At 35.4% G+C, this 17,466-nt stretch overlaps 1 protein-coding gene across 4 annotated transcripts in view; it reads right to left on the bottom strand.

The window, feature by feature from the left end:
* CYTH3 (cytohesin 3) overlaps nucleotides 1-17,466 on the bottom strand; it is a 49,212-nt gene that overhangs the window by 7,555 nt on the left and 24,191 nt on the right. For 2 of the 4 annotated variants that reach the window (XM_061474175.1, XM_061474172.1), the window contains exons 2-9: nucleotides 14,810-14,892; nucleotides 14,201-14,265; nucleotides 13,709-13,775; nucleotides 9,413-9,531; nucleotides 5,649-5,729; nucleotides 3,507-3,619; nucleotides 2,244-2,392; nucleotides 1,344-1,455 (exon numbers count right to left, since the gene is read on the bottom strand). In XM_061474175.1, the coding sequence (XP_061330159.1) occupies nucleotides 1,344-1,455; nucleotides 2,244-2,392; nucleotides 3,507-3,619; nucleotides 5,649-5,729; nucleotides 9,413-9,531; nucleotides 13,709-13,775; nucleotides 14,201-14,265; nucleotides 14,810-14,892 (789 nt within the window). Of the gene's footprint in view, nucleotides 1-1,343; nucleotides 1,456-2,243; nucleotides 2,393-3,506; nucleotides 3,620-4,646; nucleotides 5,620-5,648; nucleotides 5,730-9,412; nucleotides 9,532-13,708; nucleotides 13,776-14,200; nucleotides 14,266-14,809; nucleotides 14,927-17,466 lie in introns of those variants that run through there. The other 2 variants (XM_061474173.1, XM_061474174.1) reach the window with 2 other exon arrangements.

Here is a 17,466-nt window from a genome sequence, read left to right as displayed (position 1 = left end):
GTTCCTTCTACTTTAACAAGCAGTTACACGTTAAATTGGCCAACAACTGGCTCTACTGGAGTGTGTACGGGTGTTTTTATATAATGAGGCTTATTTCATTGAAAAACAAATGTGAAAACAAAATTTCAGTCTCCTTTTTAAACGAAAAAATTCCCTAAGCCCAAGTGAGAACATGAATCTCATCAACTCTAAAAAAAGTTTGTGAACAAAGGCATCTTGCAGTGCCAGGAGACTGCAAATTACCAGAGGTTTCCACAACCCTAATTTGGTGCTCATTCAAGATTTTGTTACGTAAGCTAAAGATTGTATTTACAAAGGAAAATAAAAAAGCAAAATAACAGTTTTTATAAATGCATAGTTCAAATGTAATCAATCTTTCAATAATCCAATTGACATACAAGGAACAAAATCACCCTGGAACTTCATTACAAGAGTAAGGTGTTGTTTTCTCTTGGTAGAAATCATTCTTTCCCTCTTATGTTATTCATCGAACAAGAACAGAACAAGAATAGTCATCTTTATTTTTCTCCTTTACATGTAAGCACTTTCTTCTTTTCTAGAACACACTTGCATGTAAGCCAGACACTGACAGGCCAGTCAGAGTACCCCTGATGATACTGTTAGTGACACTGAGTGAAAAAGTAAAACGCTACTATAAATTTAATTTAAAAATAAGAAAAAAGAAAAAAAGAAAAAAGAAGAAAAGAAAACAGGAGGAAGGAGGAGGAAAACAAAAGAATGAGCAACTGAAAAGGATGGGACTGGAAAGCAATCAGATACGTACCTCCTAATGCAGAATAAGCAGAGACAGCCAGTCACAGAACAGAAAGGTGATAGGTCATAGGCCATAAGGAAAACAAGAAGGCACATTTAAACCACTCATTAAAAAATCATAGCCAAAACCAAACCAAGAGAAACTCACAAATAATATGGAAAAATAAAGACATACAAAAATAACTGTTTGAAGAGAAATCCTTTTTTGTACACAGAAAACTGAGTTGAAATATCAGAGTTTTCTGAAATGACCTTATAGAGACTTAGCTGCTATTTATCAGTCACAGCATATGGTAAATACCATACAGCATTTCCCTTTTGTCACTGAATTTTACTTCTCATATATCAGAAATAGAACTCCAAAGTTTGAAACAAGATCAATTTGGATATGTAAAATAAGAAGTAACAACATTCAGACATAAAAGGGTTACTTATTTTGGTTCATCCATTTTTGAATACAAATTACAAAGTTAATCCTATTACCTTCACAAGAAAGAAGATAGACAAAAAGCAGCAAACATGCTAACAATGAACAAACATGTCACAGCAAAACTGCCCTTATAACTAACCTAGTTTCAGCAGCCAGCCTTCTCTATCTGGATTGAAAAATGTATGCGTTAGATCATTTCCATCATCCTCTGGGATCTTAAATGGCTCATTCTTAATACTTTCATATAAATTCTAGAAGAATAAAAAAAAGAGGAAAAAAAGGTCAATTAACAAATGTCTAACAGCAAATGCAACCAGGACATCTTATTGCTTCTCAGACTCTATAAAATGCATAGTAAACAATATCCATAACATTCTGGACCATCCCTTCTCAACTCTGTTTAGTACTTTGATTAAGTTTGATTTTAAATTATTCCATCTATAAATGTCTCTTCTTACAGATTTTATAAGCACTCTTTGCAAAGACATCTTTAAGTTAACTTCAGCATTCAGTATTTCAGAGGCTTCAGCTCTCATTTAGTACAAGTTTTGCCAACTGAATCTGGATTTTCAGAAAATGGTTTAGACCACCACAATGTCTTAGAAAAATAAGTATTTTTACTAATATCTCAAGGGACAGGAGGAAGCTCCACAAGACACATGGGGAGGCAATGATGAAACAATGATTTTCACTGTTTTTTTTCCAGCTTTTTTCTGACTTATCCAAATACTTTTTCCTTTTTTTTTTTCCATAAGGAGCCAATTCCACAAGATTTTTGCCATCAGCAAACTACTGAGAGATATACAGTGTTTTCCCTGGAATCTTCTCTCTTCAACAAAAGACTGAACATAGGGAGAACCAGCTCAAAGCAGCTGTTAATATCAGAAAATGCTTCTTTCAGCTATTCAAATGGTTATGCATGCTAAAAAATGTTCTTCTTACTTTCCCTTAACAAATTTGCCTGAGAATTTTTGCACATGCTTCTACATTTCCTATTAAAACCACAAAACTATGTCTTGTCTTACCCAGTCGAACTTACCCGTAGTAATTCTTCTGGAAGGTCTCCACCTTCATTAATTCCACGATTCATAGAAATAAACCTCTCTACGGTTGGTTTATCTCTTACATTGTGGTTGTGCAGACTGGTATTCAGCATAATGATCGCAAATGAAAGCACATAGCATGTATCTGAAATAAAATTTGAAGGAGTTATCTTTCTATGTGTTGAAGTGCAAACCTGTGAAATGAATATATAAGCTCACCCTGACTGATAAAGACAAAGGTAGTAAAAAACTCTTGAACATGAAAAACTATGGAAGCAAAGTCTCAAATCTTTGTTTAAACTGCTGAAGTAAGCCTAAAAAGAAGAAAAATATGGAACCATTCAACTTTAAAGCCAGTAAGTGAAAAACAGTACAAGAGAATTAAAAAAAAAAAACAAAACAATAAACCCCTCTCTTTGAAAGCATTCCTATCACCCTAAATTAACATTTCACTTGAAACACTGAAGTGCTGTTGTGCAAAACATTTGCTGCACACAGATTTTGCCCAAATCATACTGGTAGATCTTGGTCAATCAGACTCCTACTAAAAGTACTTACAAAGCTTTCTCCGAAGAATAGTCTCTTAAAAATAATAGTTGAACTATATTTACACAGGCTGAAAATGACACTGACTCAATTTCTTGGCATGCAAGATGACAACAGAGATCTTATCATGCCTCTTGACACAGTTATGATTATAGTAAATTCTCCCAGAATTCAAGTACAAGGTCTGTTTTAAGAAAAAGCAGGATGGAAATCTCTCTGCTACATAGAGGAAAAATGTGTTTGCACCTTCAGCATGTTGTTTTCAATATGTATTTTCCTCTGTAGCTGTTGCAGACCTGCGTTACGTCAATCCTTTCCTAGCCTGTATGCTCCTCAAACTAAGCGATCAACAGCGAGCTATGATCATGTATAACTAAACATACCAACGGTGCCAGAATGCTAGAGTGTTCTGTGCAGTATTTCAATTAGCTTTCATACTTTAATTGGCTTAGATATATATATTAATGTTGAAGTTTTATAAATGGAACTGCATTCTGGCTGTAAGCTTGCACCTCCTGAAAACAAAGTGTAGAATCAGACAGTTGCATTTTCTCAATTCTGAGAAATTTCTCATTTCACACATTATTTTATCCTGAACTTCCAAACTAGACATCATCTCCTTGCATCAGATGCAGAAGAATGTATATGATTAAAAACGAAAATAAAATACATATACACACAATTAAGAACTCCTATTATTTCCTGTGACTCACCTGTAGACTGGAAGACTCCTGGGTTACAAAGGCAGTAGCGTGAAGCAAAAGCTTCCATCATACGATCAATTTTTTGAGCCTCTCCTGGGAGTCTGAAGCTCCACAGAAACTGCCTACAGAAGGGATGAATAGTCTTTAGATTTATATACTCAGCACATATGACCAATAATCAGAAACTAACAAAAAAAAACAACCAAAAAACAACCACAAAACCAACCAAACAGCAATGTCTATATAAAACGTCCTAGAAATATGTTCTCAATCTCTCAACACACAAGTCAGGAGCTATTATAAAGCAACATGCACAGATGGCTAGCCCAGTAGTTCAGCCAGCAACACTGCATGCTATCAGGCAAGATAATATAGCAGTTCATATTCTGAGACTCTTTCTTCCAGACTAGTAAACGATTTTCTGTATGCATCCCATTTTTGCTGCAAGGCTGCTATGGGGAAACAATAAGATCAATCTTTTCTGTGTTTCCTGGCTAGTAAAAGCAATACTCATTCAGCTAGACTTTACTTACAATGTAAAAAGACACATTACAGAAAATATTTCTGGTAGGGAAGAGAAGCAAGGAATATAAAAAGCACTTAACATCTTTACTTGAACTCATCAAGAACATTTTAAAAATAGTAACAAGAAAACCCCCAATGCTTAGAGAGGTGCTGCCTGTCTAATGTAAGCTCACCCTGTAAGAATCAGACCTAGATCTCAAAAAGAAAGATTCATGATATTGTCCCAGTAATTCTGTAATATACACAGGAGATCTGTGCTCCTGTTTGGCAGCAGGAACTGGAATACAGTTTTTACTTTCATAACTTACTATTTCTATCTATAGGTACACTGGAATGCATACAGGACAGAAGTCTTCACAAATTTATTTTGGCACACTGTGGCGCTAAAAAGCTCCAATGAATCTAACATTTTTTAATTTCTTAGCAAATTATCTAAATTAAAACAGGATCTAAACCAGCAAAGTTACATGCTCTGCCATGCAAAACAAGTTCTTGATATTCCCTGTACAGTGGGTGCCAATATAGTAACCATTTATTCCTGTCTTCATCAGTTTTCATTTCAGGACATTAAAGTGTCACAGGCCATCTTTAGTTTCTCATCTCTATATACTGTCTTTTACTCACCTCATGCAAGGTTCCAACCCAGATCACGAATTTTGTAAGCTACCAAAATACAAACATTTAATAATAGCAGCTGCTAAGAAGAATAAAGTTAAACCTAACGTTAAATTGGGAAAAAGTGACAGAAACATGAAGCCTCCCAGAAAAGCTTCAGCAGACAGAGAAAAGGCTTCCTTAGCTCCAGCCTCAGGCAGCTCAAGTTACCATTACTCAACCATAGCAAAGCTGTTCTGACTCCACATCACAAGACTCTGCACCAGAGACAAAGATGGACATGGACATTTCAATTTATCTGGTGTCAGGATGGTGTCACTAATGACAATGAAATTGGCAGAACTATCTAAATCAACTTAAGTTGTTAGACCTGTAATGGATTTCCACTAAGACAAGAAGGGACTTCACAAGGTCACTGCATGCTAGCATCCTAGGGAAGTCAAGTAAACTGTTCACTTAGCAAGGGAAAAAAGTATACTAAAATATTATACTTTCATTCACATGACAAGTGGGAAACTCGGAGGGAAGTAGAAATAACTTGGTTCAAAGTTTACCTCTTTGAAATTGAACATAATCACAGATTATGGTCAACAGAATTCCACCCCTTCCTTGCCCAGAGGAACAAACTGAGGTGGAAGGAAAGAAGAAAGAAGAGGGCAGCAAAGAAAATTATTTGTTTGGGTTAGGAGTTTGTTTTTTACCTATCTCAATGCTGAGATATGAAGCAGATCCTCAAACGTCCACATATGGCAGGCACACCAAAAAGTTATTTGTGTTTGTTTAGTTGTTTGTATTGGACTGAAATAATGATGAAGTTTTCACCTTCGAAGGCAGCACATACACAAGCAATTGGAAGGGTTAAAAAAGAGCTGTCTCTGCTAACTTCCACAGTAATGCGTATAGTTGTGCCAAGCTGTAGATCAACTTTCTGATGAATAAATCTACACAGGGACTAATATGAACGTGCAGTTCAAGAAAGAAAGCTCAGGTCAAAAGAAAGAATTTACTCACCTTAAAGCTTGTACAAGATTGAGATCAGCAAACTCATGGAGTTCAACAAAAGCCTGAAGAACTTTAATATTAAATTCATCTCTATGAAAGACAAAAATGCAAATAGACGATTACGATTCTGAACTTTAAAGAATTCCTAATTATCTCTATTTGCTTCAAAGAATAAGCAAGAAAATAAATGATCATACTGACCAAATCAAGTCATCAGAAATAGTTTACAAATTTGAGAGGCATTCTGCCCATTATTGCTAGGTACTTTAGCAAGAGCCAGTATACTTAAACCTATTTTAGCACCACTTATTTAAATGACTCAAAATGGCCTGGCCTTTCCTGCTTCCCATTTATTATTACTGCACCTGCTTTGATATGGGATGACACCAAATAAATTTATCCAGTAAAATGTCTTTTGCATAAATTGTGCCATGAACTCAAACCAGTAGTCAACCCGAGATCAATTTCTTTAGCCATTCAACACATGAAAACCAAACTATCCTGTTTCTTCCTCTAAGAACAGAAAATATTAAAGCAATATATTAATTTATGTACAAAGATAAGTACTTTGGATACCGATTGTACCTAAGAAAAAGAACAGCTTTTTAAAAGAACTACTTAGTATGCACTATATTCTTACTCCATTCTCAAAAACCGTTACAATAGAAGTTTATTAGAGTCAGAATAGGGTTTGAACAGGCTTCTTCTCACCTAGCTTTTATATTGCTATGTAAATCATGAGCCAAATTTTGCTTTGATACAAAGATGTTGAAATGAAAAAGTAACATTTAAACATTAATGAACCCAAAACTGTTTGGATGCAGACAGTATTTAGCCTATGCCATCACTCAGTTCATATGCCAGAAGCATAAAGGTTTATAATCCTCAGAGTGTGCTTTAAATGCATCACCAAGACAGAATGCTGCATATCAGCCTCCACCCAAAATTAGAAAGGTGTGCACCCACCAGAACTTGTGTTGCATTTCTAACTGCATAGCCAGACTGCTCAGTAACACTCACAAGTAAGTACCTTAACACAAATTATTCATTCATTGAGATGTCCCCATTTTGTAAACAGAAAAACACATCACCTCTGTCAAGCAAAATGAGGTAATTCTCATGAGATTTAGTAATGCACTTTCAAGTGCATTTAAAGTTCAACTTCACTAGTTTTCAGTGCAGTAAAGTGTTATAACAGTATAATGAAAGAAACCATTCAATGGGGGTACTTTGTTACTTTAAGCCAAATATTGATTTTGCTTATGTGTATGGAAAGCTGCAGTAATTCAGAACAAGTATTAGCCTTATACTCTAAATTTTGCTCTTCTAGGTTTTACCATAAACTAGATTAATAGTGATACTTGTGCTGGGTACAGCTCCAAAGACACAAGCCAAATATCATGAAAGGTCTAGGAAGCCACTTAGAAAGAATAAATGAAGGCTTACAAACATACAAAGAGCTCTCCAATCTTTTATAGGATGTAATTAATCCCTTATTTATTACATTTTTAGGTATTATCCCATTCCATTTTACCATTCACTTTTTTCAGGTTCCTCAGTGCCATAACACTGTACAAGTCAGTAATTTAAAGTATCTCTCTTTATGGCAGAATGTTAAACAAATATTTCATTCTGTTGACTATCTTGGTGTTGTCTTCAGCTGTATTTAGGTAGAATGCAGAAATAATTCATGATGAGCCCCCAAGAGGGAGTGGGAAAGTAAAGGAGAATGAATGCTCTTAGACTCCAAGTGCCTTGATAAAAAAATAGAAAGTAAAGGAAAAACTCATCAATAATACGCAATGCCATTTGTATAGCATAAATCACTTAATAGCCCATTTCTGAGGTAGTCACAAAAGCAAAACTATCAGCTTAAGACCACCTCAATTGTTAAATTTTGTTTTATTCTAGGGTATTTATTTTATCTCAGGACCTAAAGGTCTACTGCATTCTTTTCAGAGGAACATAAATAAAAATTACTAAGATGCTAGGAAATTAATGTTGCAGTTCAAAGGTTTATCAAGAACCAAATCCCCATTCAAGGGGGGATCTTGAAATTTCTATACACATTCCTGAAAATCAGACTGTCATCACTTCACCTCCAGCCCCCCTTACTAATTAATGTAAGTGAAGAATAGAGAGAAATATCCTTTGCTTTCCCATTACCATATTAATATTACACCCTTCACAGAAATGAAGAAACATGAAAAAAAACAATCAAACAATTAAGACTGACTGGACAGACTGAATAAAAGCTTACTTTAAAGAAAAAGAAAAACAAACCAAATTTGAATTTTACTTCAACTGTTCCTTAAAGTGGATAGGCTGCTTCTGCCTTGTGGCAAAACAGCAGCAGTAGGTTAATTTTATTATCCAGCTGATTCATACAAAATTTCCTGATCAAATCCACTACATTTCTATTTAAACCTTGAAAAGTCTAGAAGATATAACTGAACTACATTATTTATCTGTATATATACGCAATATTAAGAAATACTGCATTTTCAGATTGGACCACAGTGCTACTCAGCAGCATCTCTGCCAGGGATGCAGAAGAATGAGCAATATTTTTTTTTTTCATTTTCAATGTGAACCCATGAATAGTCATAAAAATATCACTGATCACTCCAGTGGGCTTGGACATACTGGTATAACCTTTCTGCTTGGTACAGGAGTTCTGGGAATAAGGCTAGAAAAACTGAAAGTATTTCAGATGAGAAAACCAAGATAGAATGCAGCTCTCAAAACCAAACACAGACTCCTTTATACAAGCTTTGTTACAGTTTTGCAATTATGGACATTAACATATAAGTGATTTTATAATACTGATAGTCCAAATATTCAAGAGAAACAATATACTGCTGTTGTATAAAAATTATTGAAATGTCTACACGTACTATACAGAAACTTCATAGCCAAGATCTGTTTTCAAAATCTACATATTACAGTAAAAACTTTCATTGACACCATTAAAATAAGGAGGAAATTGCCAAGCACAAGCTAAGCTGTTGATGCTGTTAACAAGAATACAGGTGCCTCAAAAGGGATCTGCCAGAACATATACACTCCAGGAGTATATCCCAAATGAGTCAACTTTTAAACCTCTGTAACTGGTATCTGACCTGGAACACGTGCAAGCATATAGATACACATACTTCAGCCCACTCTTCTGTCTCTTTCTGCTACCTTTTTCAAAATCAATTCCTGGGTTGCACAGCAATGGGAGTAATTTGCATTTTGACTCTGTTTTGCAATAGTGTCCATAAATATGCATGTTGTATGTTTATTGTACTAGGATTGACAAAGATATGGTGCAGCTGCCATTTCTGATGCCTCCTTACTAATGGGAAGTCTGTGTGCACAGAAGATGACAACACTAAAGCCTGCATATAACTGCTGTCCCACTTACTAGTGATTGTAAAACACTCCTTGTCTGGCACAGCATCAAGAGTTACCGGAACTGTTGCAGCTCTCAGACATTCCAAAAGCTTATGGTATTAAATTCTGCACTTCAGCCAAATTTAAGGGTATTTTCTCAAAACAGTAAGTTACAATGAATTCAGTATCATTCCACAATGTAGTCTACAAGAACAACCTAACAGAAAAAACCCTGTCACAATACCGTAGCAGTTTTACTTCCCCCAGTAGCTTTTATAGATCACAGAGTAGTACAGTAGCACTCTCATGCAGCCTGTGAAGGGGAAGGTAACTACCGAAATCTGTAAGTATGCTTTGTAAACTCAAGAACAAAATTTTCAATATTTCTATTTTACCTTTCACCGAGGTAATCTCCAATTACCGTTTTATTTAATCCTTCTCCTTTATAAAGGAACTGTGCAATGTCTTCTGCAGTGTTCTGCAGGAGGTCATTTTCTATCAGAAACTGTATTCCCTAGGAAGAGCAATTCCAGAGGAAAAGGAATGTTATGTTTTCTTCTACAAGCATTTGTGCAAATACCACTCAGAACATTTGTTATTAATATACTGACACAGACATATATATAGCACATTAAGAATTACATCAACCTACAGACTTTTTTAATGAAATGGTAAATGTTTTTCAGTTAAGATAAGCAGGTAGGTAAGTATTCATTTTAAAAAAGCTAGATGTACTAGGTGGCAGTTTGAATCCCTCAACAATAGAAATATTAAACATTAACTGAATAATGATTCCACATTGCTCTTCAGAGTTACTGCCTGAGTTGGCCTGTTCATAATATTGTATAAATGTCTCATAGCAATAACCTAATTACCACCATGACACAAAATAAAGCATCTGTTATAATCTACAAACTGCAACCCAATACATCAAGCCATTTCTTGCAGTAGAAGTTGCGGCTGAAGATATTAAAACCAGTTTAAAACAGTTTATCAGCGACTTCTGGTTGTGCTGGAACTAAACTATTCACAGAGGACTTGAACTAGACTATTCACAAACCAGTCAAGCTTCTACCACGGAGCTTCTACCAAAGCCAGGAGGAGAATCTTACCCTGCCCCTCAGTGGGTACTTGATCAAGTCCCTGGACTCCTATGCCTCCATAAATTACTGGCCCTATAACTGGTACATTCTAGGGATGCCCAGAGAACTGCAAAGTGGTAAAGAAAGGAAACTAGAAGTTACATAAAGATTACATAAAGGATGGAAGGGATGTTATTCCAACACTCAGCAGGTCATAAAGACACAGTGCTCTTTTCTTCCCCACCACACGCCCCAACAAAGCTATTCCTGCGTGCTTCTTAAAACTGTTAATGACATGCTAGTGAAAAGTAGAAATGGCATTTGTAAGTAATCTTAATGCCTTGGATTCCAAATATGTCAGAAGAGCTGAACAAATTATTCCAAATATTTTCTAACAGAATATTTCATAATTTCAGAAATACTAGAAGTTTCCCAATTTCTGCAAATTGAATAGGTTTATCTCATTACAACTGGGAAGACTCCCATTATTTTTTGATATAGCACAGGAGACCCTGCAGTAACATTCAAAAAAGTAATTATCCTTCTATTTGGTTGATTCTGGGTTTTTTTATAATGAAATTGTTACCTGCCTGAGATAATAAAGTCAATTTACTGACCTAATTTAACAAAGAAAATGCACTGTGATGTTACAAGGCTCAAAGCTTTCAAGGAAAAAAAAAAAAAAATTAATTCTGGAACACAATTTTCTCAAAATAATTTTATCACCATCTGAAAACTTGATTTCAGTGACAGGCCAGTACTCTGACAACTTAGTATTTTGATAAGTCATTTCAGAACAGACATGATTTTGTTTCAAAGAGTACATCCATTTTATCTTGAAGCAGAAATACTCAAGCTTCCCTCAGAAATGACCCCTTCAAAGTTTATTTGATAACTAAATATTTGGACAGAAAAATCATCTCAATATGAAACATTATGTTTTTTCCCATACCAAGTTATTCATTAAGCTCTCAGCTCTGTCACCAACAGAGAAACTTCCTTAAATACCAGAAATGGCAGTTGCAGATTCCCGCTTTCAACACCTGGAGCATATTATTAACACTTAGACTGACTAAAGTAGTTTTAAAAACATTGTACAGGTTACTGGAATGGATATGACTAGAAGCATGGAAAATAAAAATTCTGTGCACAGAAGCACTTTAACATACTATCCCCCCCCCAAAAAAAAAAATAAAAAAAATCAACATAATCTTTCATTTTCTGGATTTTATTTTTTTAAATCCTTAAGATGTTAAAGAACCGGAAGTCAAATAGACAAGAAAAGGGATCTGTCTGGGACAACAACTCCAGCGTCTGGAATAAATGGTAAAATAGGCCAGCCAAACCCCCATCAACTCCTACGCTTTCGTCTTGATGCAAATTTTCTTTCTGCAGACTGACAGGAGACTGAAGAGAGCTGCACTAGTTCGATCTCCCCACACAAAATTCATAGCGACAGAAATATTCAACATTCACCACAGGTATTACATTGCTTTTCTAAAGTCAGATTTCAATGAAATCTGCTTTGAATTTTATAGGTTTTACAGTAACTTGATTACAAATTTTGCAGTTATTTAAACCCTACTTTTGTCACAGGGATTCCAGTTTCTGGGCCCAATGCAGGAAGCACTGATTTCCAGTACTGCGAATTTCAAGCACAGCTTTATGTCCTCTGTGCAAGGATTCTTGAAATGTTTTACAAACTTTACCATTACAGCCCTTCCTGCACTTGGCTAACCAAATCCAAACAGCAAGGTATGTGATATTACATCACATAATTGTATTAAGCACAGCCATGTTGAATGAGGGTTTTCTGGGTGTGGGGAAGAGGGAGAATTTCTCTATGTACACACCAGAACACGTAAAGGTCTTCAAACAAAAGTGGTAAAAGAAAATTACCTCACTATGCTCCTGCTAATTGAAAACATTAGACCTCCGTTGTTTGCTTTTAAAGAAGAGAAATTGGAGGATTCAGTGCATGTATTATTACCCCAGTTCTTTCACATTCCTAACTCTAGAGACCATCTTCCCTTCCTTTATGAATGAAAACCACCCTTTTCACAATGACCCCAAGTTAATTCTCTCAATACTACAAGGACATACATTTTGGCTGCCTGTAATTTAAAGGAGTAGCTGCAAACAAGATGATCTAGCTTTAGAGCAGCCAGCTACTGCAGGCCACCACTGATTCACAGACATTATTAAGCAAGTAGTAGACTTACCACTGTAAGTCTACCACATTTAGATTATGCTACAGTAGTAATGTGGCCACAGCATCTATTTATAGAAATAATTTCGCCCAGCAAGCACAGTAACAAAAATAGTTAACACTGGAATGAAAGCATCTGACATCATCCTGTGACTTTGCCACAAACTTCTAGGACGTGAAAGAGCTGGGGAACAACAGCTAACTACCAGGATATTTGGGGGTATTCTGCCCTCAGCAGAATAGAAGTTAGACAGTCACCAAATGGAAAAGAAAAACACAAGACATGGTCAGTAGCTTGAAAAAGAGTTTCATATCTCGAAGCACTTGAGTGTTTCTGGTAAACTAAAAACAGCCTGAAGAATAGCAGCCCTCCCTGTACAGAACATTACAGAAAAGCCACCAAAATGTAACTGAATTCAATACAATTTGGAAGAAAGCATGTCAAGAACTAATACAGAAAACCAAATGCTAAACAATTTCCAAGAAGACCTCAAAGAAGACTCCTCACAAATTCAAAATGGAATCTTAACCACAAACAAAACAAAACAGTAAAACAAAACAAGGAAAATGTAAAATGAAAAGTAAAGACAAGACTAAAGGTCAATTACGTCAAAGCACCTCTTTTAAATCTATCAGGAGAGGTCTGTAAGAGAATGTCCCTGAATTTTCCTGAAAATTAACAACTATTCATGAAAAGTACAGGTACTCCAGAGAAATGAACTATTTCTTGGCCAAATGCACAGCAGACTTCTTCAAACTGGTAACCAAATTTCTACCTGTAGGTGTTTGTACAAGACATATAGGTACACCTATATATTTATAGAAACAGATATTCATACATGCCTTTTCCACAAACAGAATTTAGATATGCAAATATAAAAGCCTGGATGAGAACAAATTAAAAAACCTGTGAAAGGTATTTCGGAAGAAAAAAAAAAAAAAGGGCATAAAAAAAAAGTGTGGCCTCACTAATAGCCAAACATCAAAACACCTATAGAATGATATTTGACATATCAACATAGAACACCTCTATCAGGTGCAAGTAATCTTTCTGCAAGCCAGCTCAATCAATACTGGCATATTTGATTGTTGATAAACAGTCTCCATTATCAAAAAAGGTTTGCTTAAGTGAAAAAAAGTTTCTAATTTAACCCTCTCCTCAGTGTGTTACAGGATATACAAATAAGGCCTATGAACTTACATTACCAGAAACGTTTTCTCAAGAAAACTCTATTTATTATAGATCGTATTACAAGCAGGAACTTGATTCCTGAAAAATAAAAAAAAAAAACAAACCCCAAAACCAAAACCACCAAAAAAAACCCACAAAACAAAACAAAAAACCTCCACAAAACCACAACAAAACAAACAAAACCAAGCCCAAACCAAACATGCTCTACCTTCTTAGGGTCCATGTTGAATTTCTTCCTTCCCATGGCTATTTGCTTATTTCTTTGAGTAGTTTTGCTACACATGGAGAAAAAGAAGAAACAATAAGCAGTTATCAGTTGCTCTTTTACAAAACCAGCAACTTTTGGGTGAGCTTATTTGAATTGTATTTTGGCTACTTTGTATTTTCTATTACAAAATGGAGACATTCACTTTTTATAAAGCAGAAAATTATGTTGCTATTTTCAATTCCTTCAAGTAATTCCAACTTGAGAGAACTGTATGATTATCAATCAGAAATATTTCATGTTCTATCCAACATATTCTCTAACCAAATGAATGGCACAACCGAACAGGATAAAGTCAGGCTTTAGAGACTTTATAGCAGACCAAATAAAGGTGATCCAAGGTTTACTTAGTGTGACAAAGCTATTTTCATTTGCAATTCCTGGAAGACCTGTTCCAAGGTTTTATTGAATCGTGTCCATGTTACCACTACTTACCTTTCTTCTACACTAGTCAGATTATCAATTTCTGTCATAACCTCAGCAATTTCAAATTTTAATCTCTGCCAAAAGAAGGAAGAACAATATGTTAATCTACATTAAGATACTCTTTGAAATCATCTATCTTACATTAATATGATCAATTAGGTTTTATTTTCTAATTGCTAGTCAACTGAAGAAAAGTGATGAATTTTGTGGCTTCCTTAGATATTTAGCTTAGAGATTTTACCACAACTGATTTGACTGTTAAATACAGATCTGAACTCCCAGTGCGGGCTCATGGCAGAGCATTGAGACCAAACCAATTTCAGTGTAAGATTTCTTTATGCAGATTTTTCACTTACTTATACCCTGTATGCGAATCTGCTGTTTAACGAGTTCTTGACTACACAGATCAATTGTATACAGATGATACATACTACATTAAATCCAAAAGCTATCTTTTTCAAAAGCACACAAATGATGCATAAATCCTATACATTGACAGAATTTAGCTTAAGCCATTTATATGCTTTTAAAACCATCATCTGGAATTCATACAGCAGTTTACTGTAACTTAATCTACTGAAGCAGCCCTTTAAGGATCTTTACAGATAAATCAATTACCTCAATATCATCAATCAACTCTTTTTTCCTGCGACGAATATTTAAAAGCTCTTCTCTTTCTTCTATGGAGAGGTCATCAGGCACTGGAATAAAGCAAAATGTAGAGTCTTTTACCATTTGCAAATATGAGAGATGATCCCATATGAAAACAGAACAAATAATTTCTGCACAGTCCTCATTTCCAAACCACCTCTGTTCTGGAAAGTTTTCACCAAACTTGCAGTACTACACAGGCATTCATCTCTCAGTACACTTCAGACTTAAAACTTCTTTGCTCTTTGTAATGGGTTAAAACTTAAACAGGGGAAGCTTAGATTGGCTATAAGGAAGAAATTCTTTACTGTAAGGGTAGCGAGGCACTGGAATGGGTTGCCCAGGGAAGCTGTGAATGCTCCATCCCTGGCGGTGTTCAAGGCCAGGCTGGACAGAGCCTTGAGTGACATGGTTTAGTGTGAGGTGTCCCTGCCCATGGCAGGGGGGTTGGAACTGGACGATCTTAAGGTCCTTTCCAACACTAACTATTCCAAATACACGTCATCACAGAAAACTGAATAAACCCGATTAAGAAAAATAAGCTTACATGAATCATCAGGGCATGTGGGCTTGTTTTTTTTTTAAGCTGTGATCATTTTCAGGGTGGATGGAGGGGGAAAGCCACACACAAACAAAATAAAAAAAAAAAAAAAAACCAAAAAACAAACAAAAAAACCAACCAAACAAAAAACCCCACCCAAACCAACCAACCAACCAAAAAAAATCCCTACACCAACAACCCTAATTTATTGGAATTCTACTTTATAAAATCATAAGTAAAGTAACTGAATGAATGACTATGGACAGAATCTGTCATTAAAGTGGCACAAAGGAAACTGTGGGAAGATTTGGCTCTACATATTAATTGTTATATTCAAGCCTGATTCATTCCAATTATCTCTATAACAAGCCAAAATTTATGTAAATTAATTATGATTCAAAACACACAATTAACTTTCATGGTCAAAAGCCAAAGAATAACCAAAGCTCTATACAAGAGGTGTATCCTGGTGCTGACTTCAGACAACATCATAATTTTAGCAGTACCCCTTCATTTGCTCGCTTTGAAGGGCAGAGAAGCAGGTAAGTACAATACTACTAACATTCTTAACAGTAAATCCTTTCCACCTGTAGGATATACAAATAAACACACAGTCAGAATCAATTATTTAATACAGTGCTTCTTAAACTTGTGGGTTTTGTTTAACATCATTTAAGTGAGTCTGAAGTATTTAAGTCCATTTTAGGTCTCTCCTTGGCTCTGCTAAAACAAATGTTATATAAATGCTGATAAAAATTTATTGCTACTGAAGGTGCAAACACGTTTCTCTACACTCCTATGGCCATCACTCACTCTAGCATCAGCTCTTTATCCCGCAGGCTCTGCCTGACAACCAGCAAATGTGAAAAGTTATTTACACAAACCCTCTGCTTTTCTTGAGCCATTAGGCTTTCCCTAACAAGAAATTTCTTTGGACAGATTACTCCTGCTCACTTGTACAGCAGTAGATATTAACCACAAATATTCACCTCCTTTGCGATGATCTTATAACAGCAGTTTTAATGCTACCCACTTTTGTTGGAAATAGCTACTTAGTTAGAGAACAGCTGCTCCTTTTACCCCTCAGTAAGATGGAATGACAAAAATAATTATTAAGATATTTAAGGAGCTCTGTCCCAGCAGCAACACACAACAAATACCGTCACTTGGGATGGCTAAAGCTGTTTCTGTCATACACATGTCACAGACTGTAGCAACAGGATCACAAGCAAAGGTTTGGCTTGATAGATTTTTAAAGCCACATTTGAAACACAGTCTTCATTCAAATGTTAATAATGAAATATATTGGTTATTTTCAACATCCAGTGGTTAAGCTCCTTTCATGATTCAAATCATAATATAAAATCCAAACGGCAACAGGCCTTGTTAGACATGAAGTAATTATGGCAAATGATCTCATTTAACTACTCCAGATACAAACATGATTAAATTACTTCCAGTTTAGGAAATAACAGTCTTCTGTTGAACGAATACCAGGTTTCAATATGTTTACCTACTTTTTCTCTTCATCTCATCAGGAATCCACCCAATCCACCCATTCCTAAAAAGTTCTTTGATGCAAATACTGATAAGATTCTTTTTACATCAAACCTTATAAATACACGCGCCTCCATCACATCTTTGTCTACGTGTATACTTTAAGACTTTAAACCTCAGAAGATCTTTTGACTACATGAACACTCTGTATATACCCATACCATAAATACTCCAATTAGTTAACCAAGGACTAAAAAAATTACAACTGTTATGCAACGTCGACTGTTAAAAAGGCAAACTGTGTATAATCAATCACTCTCTTAGCTGGGAAGTATGCTGAAGTGTATTTAAAAACATTTCTATAGTCTTACTTCAGTAGATGAAATTAGATTAAAATTTTGCACTACTAGCATTAGTAAAAGTTTTTAATTTTTCAACTTTTTGCCACAGCAGACATTTTCGTGACTCTCACCTTTGCTGGCAGCTGGAAATACTAATCAGAACCCAAACAGAAAATAATCTTTAAGAATTAAAGAGATTTAACAGGGTGTACTTGATTTTTCTTCAAGCTGAGGTATCAAATCTC

This window comes from Pezoporus flaviventris, unplaced genomic scaffold, assembly GCF_033815535.1.
Source record: "Pezoporus flaviventris isolate CSIRO_AGI_PZ_B2104156 unplaced genomic scaffold, CSIRO_AGI_Pfla_v1 ptg000078l, whole genome shotgun sequence".
NCBI classification, from domain to species: domain Eukaryota; kingdom Metazoa; phylum Chordata; class Aves; order Psittaciformes; family Psittacidae; genus Pezoporus; species Pezoporus flaviventris.
The sequence above is the reverse complement of the archived record's forward strand: the minus strand, read 5'-3'. Positions and strand labels throughout refer to the sequence as shown.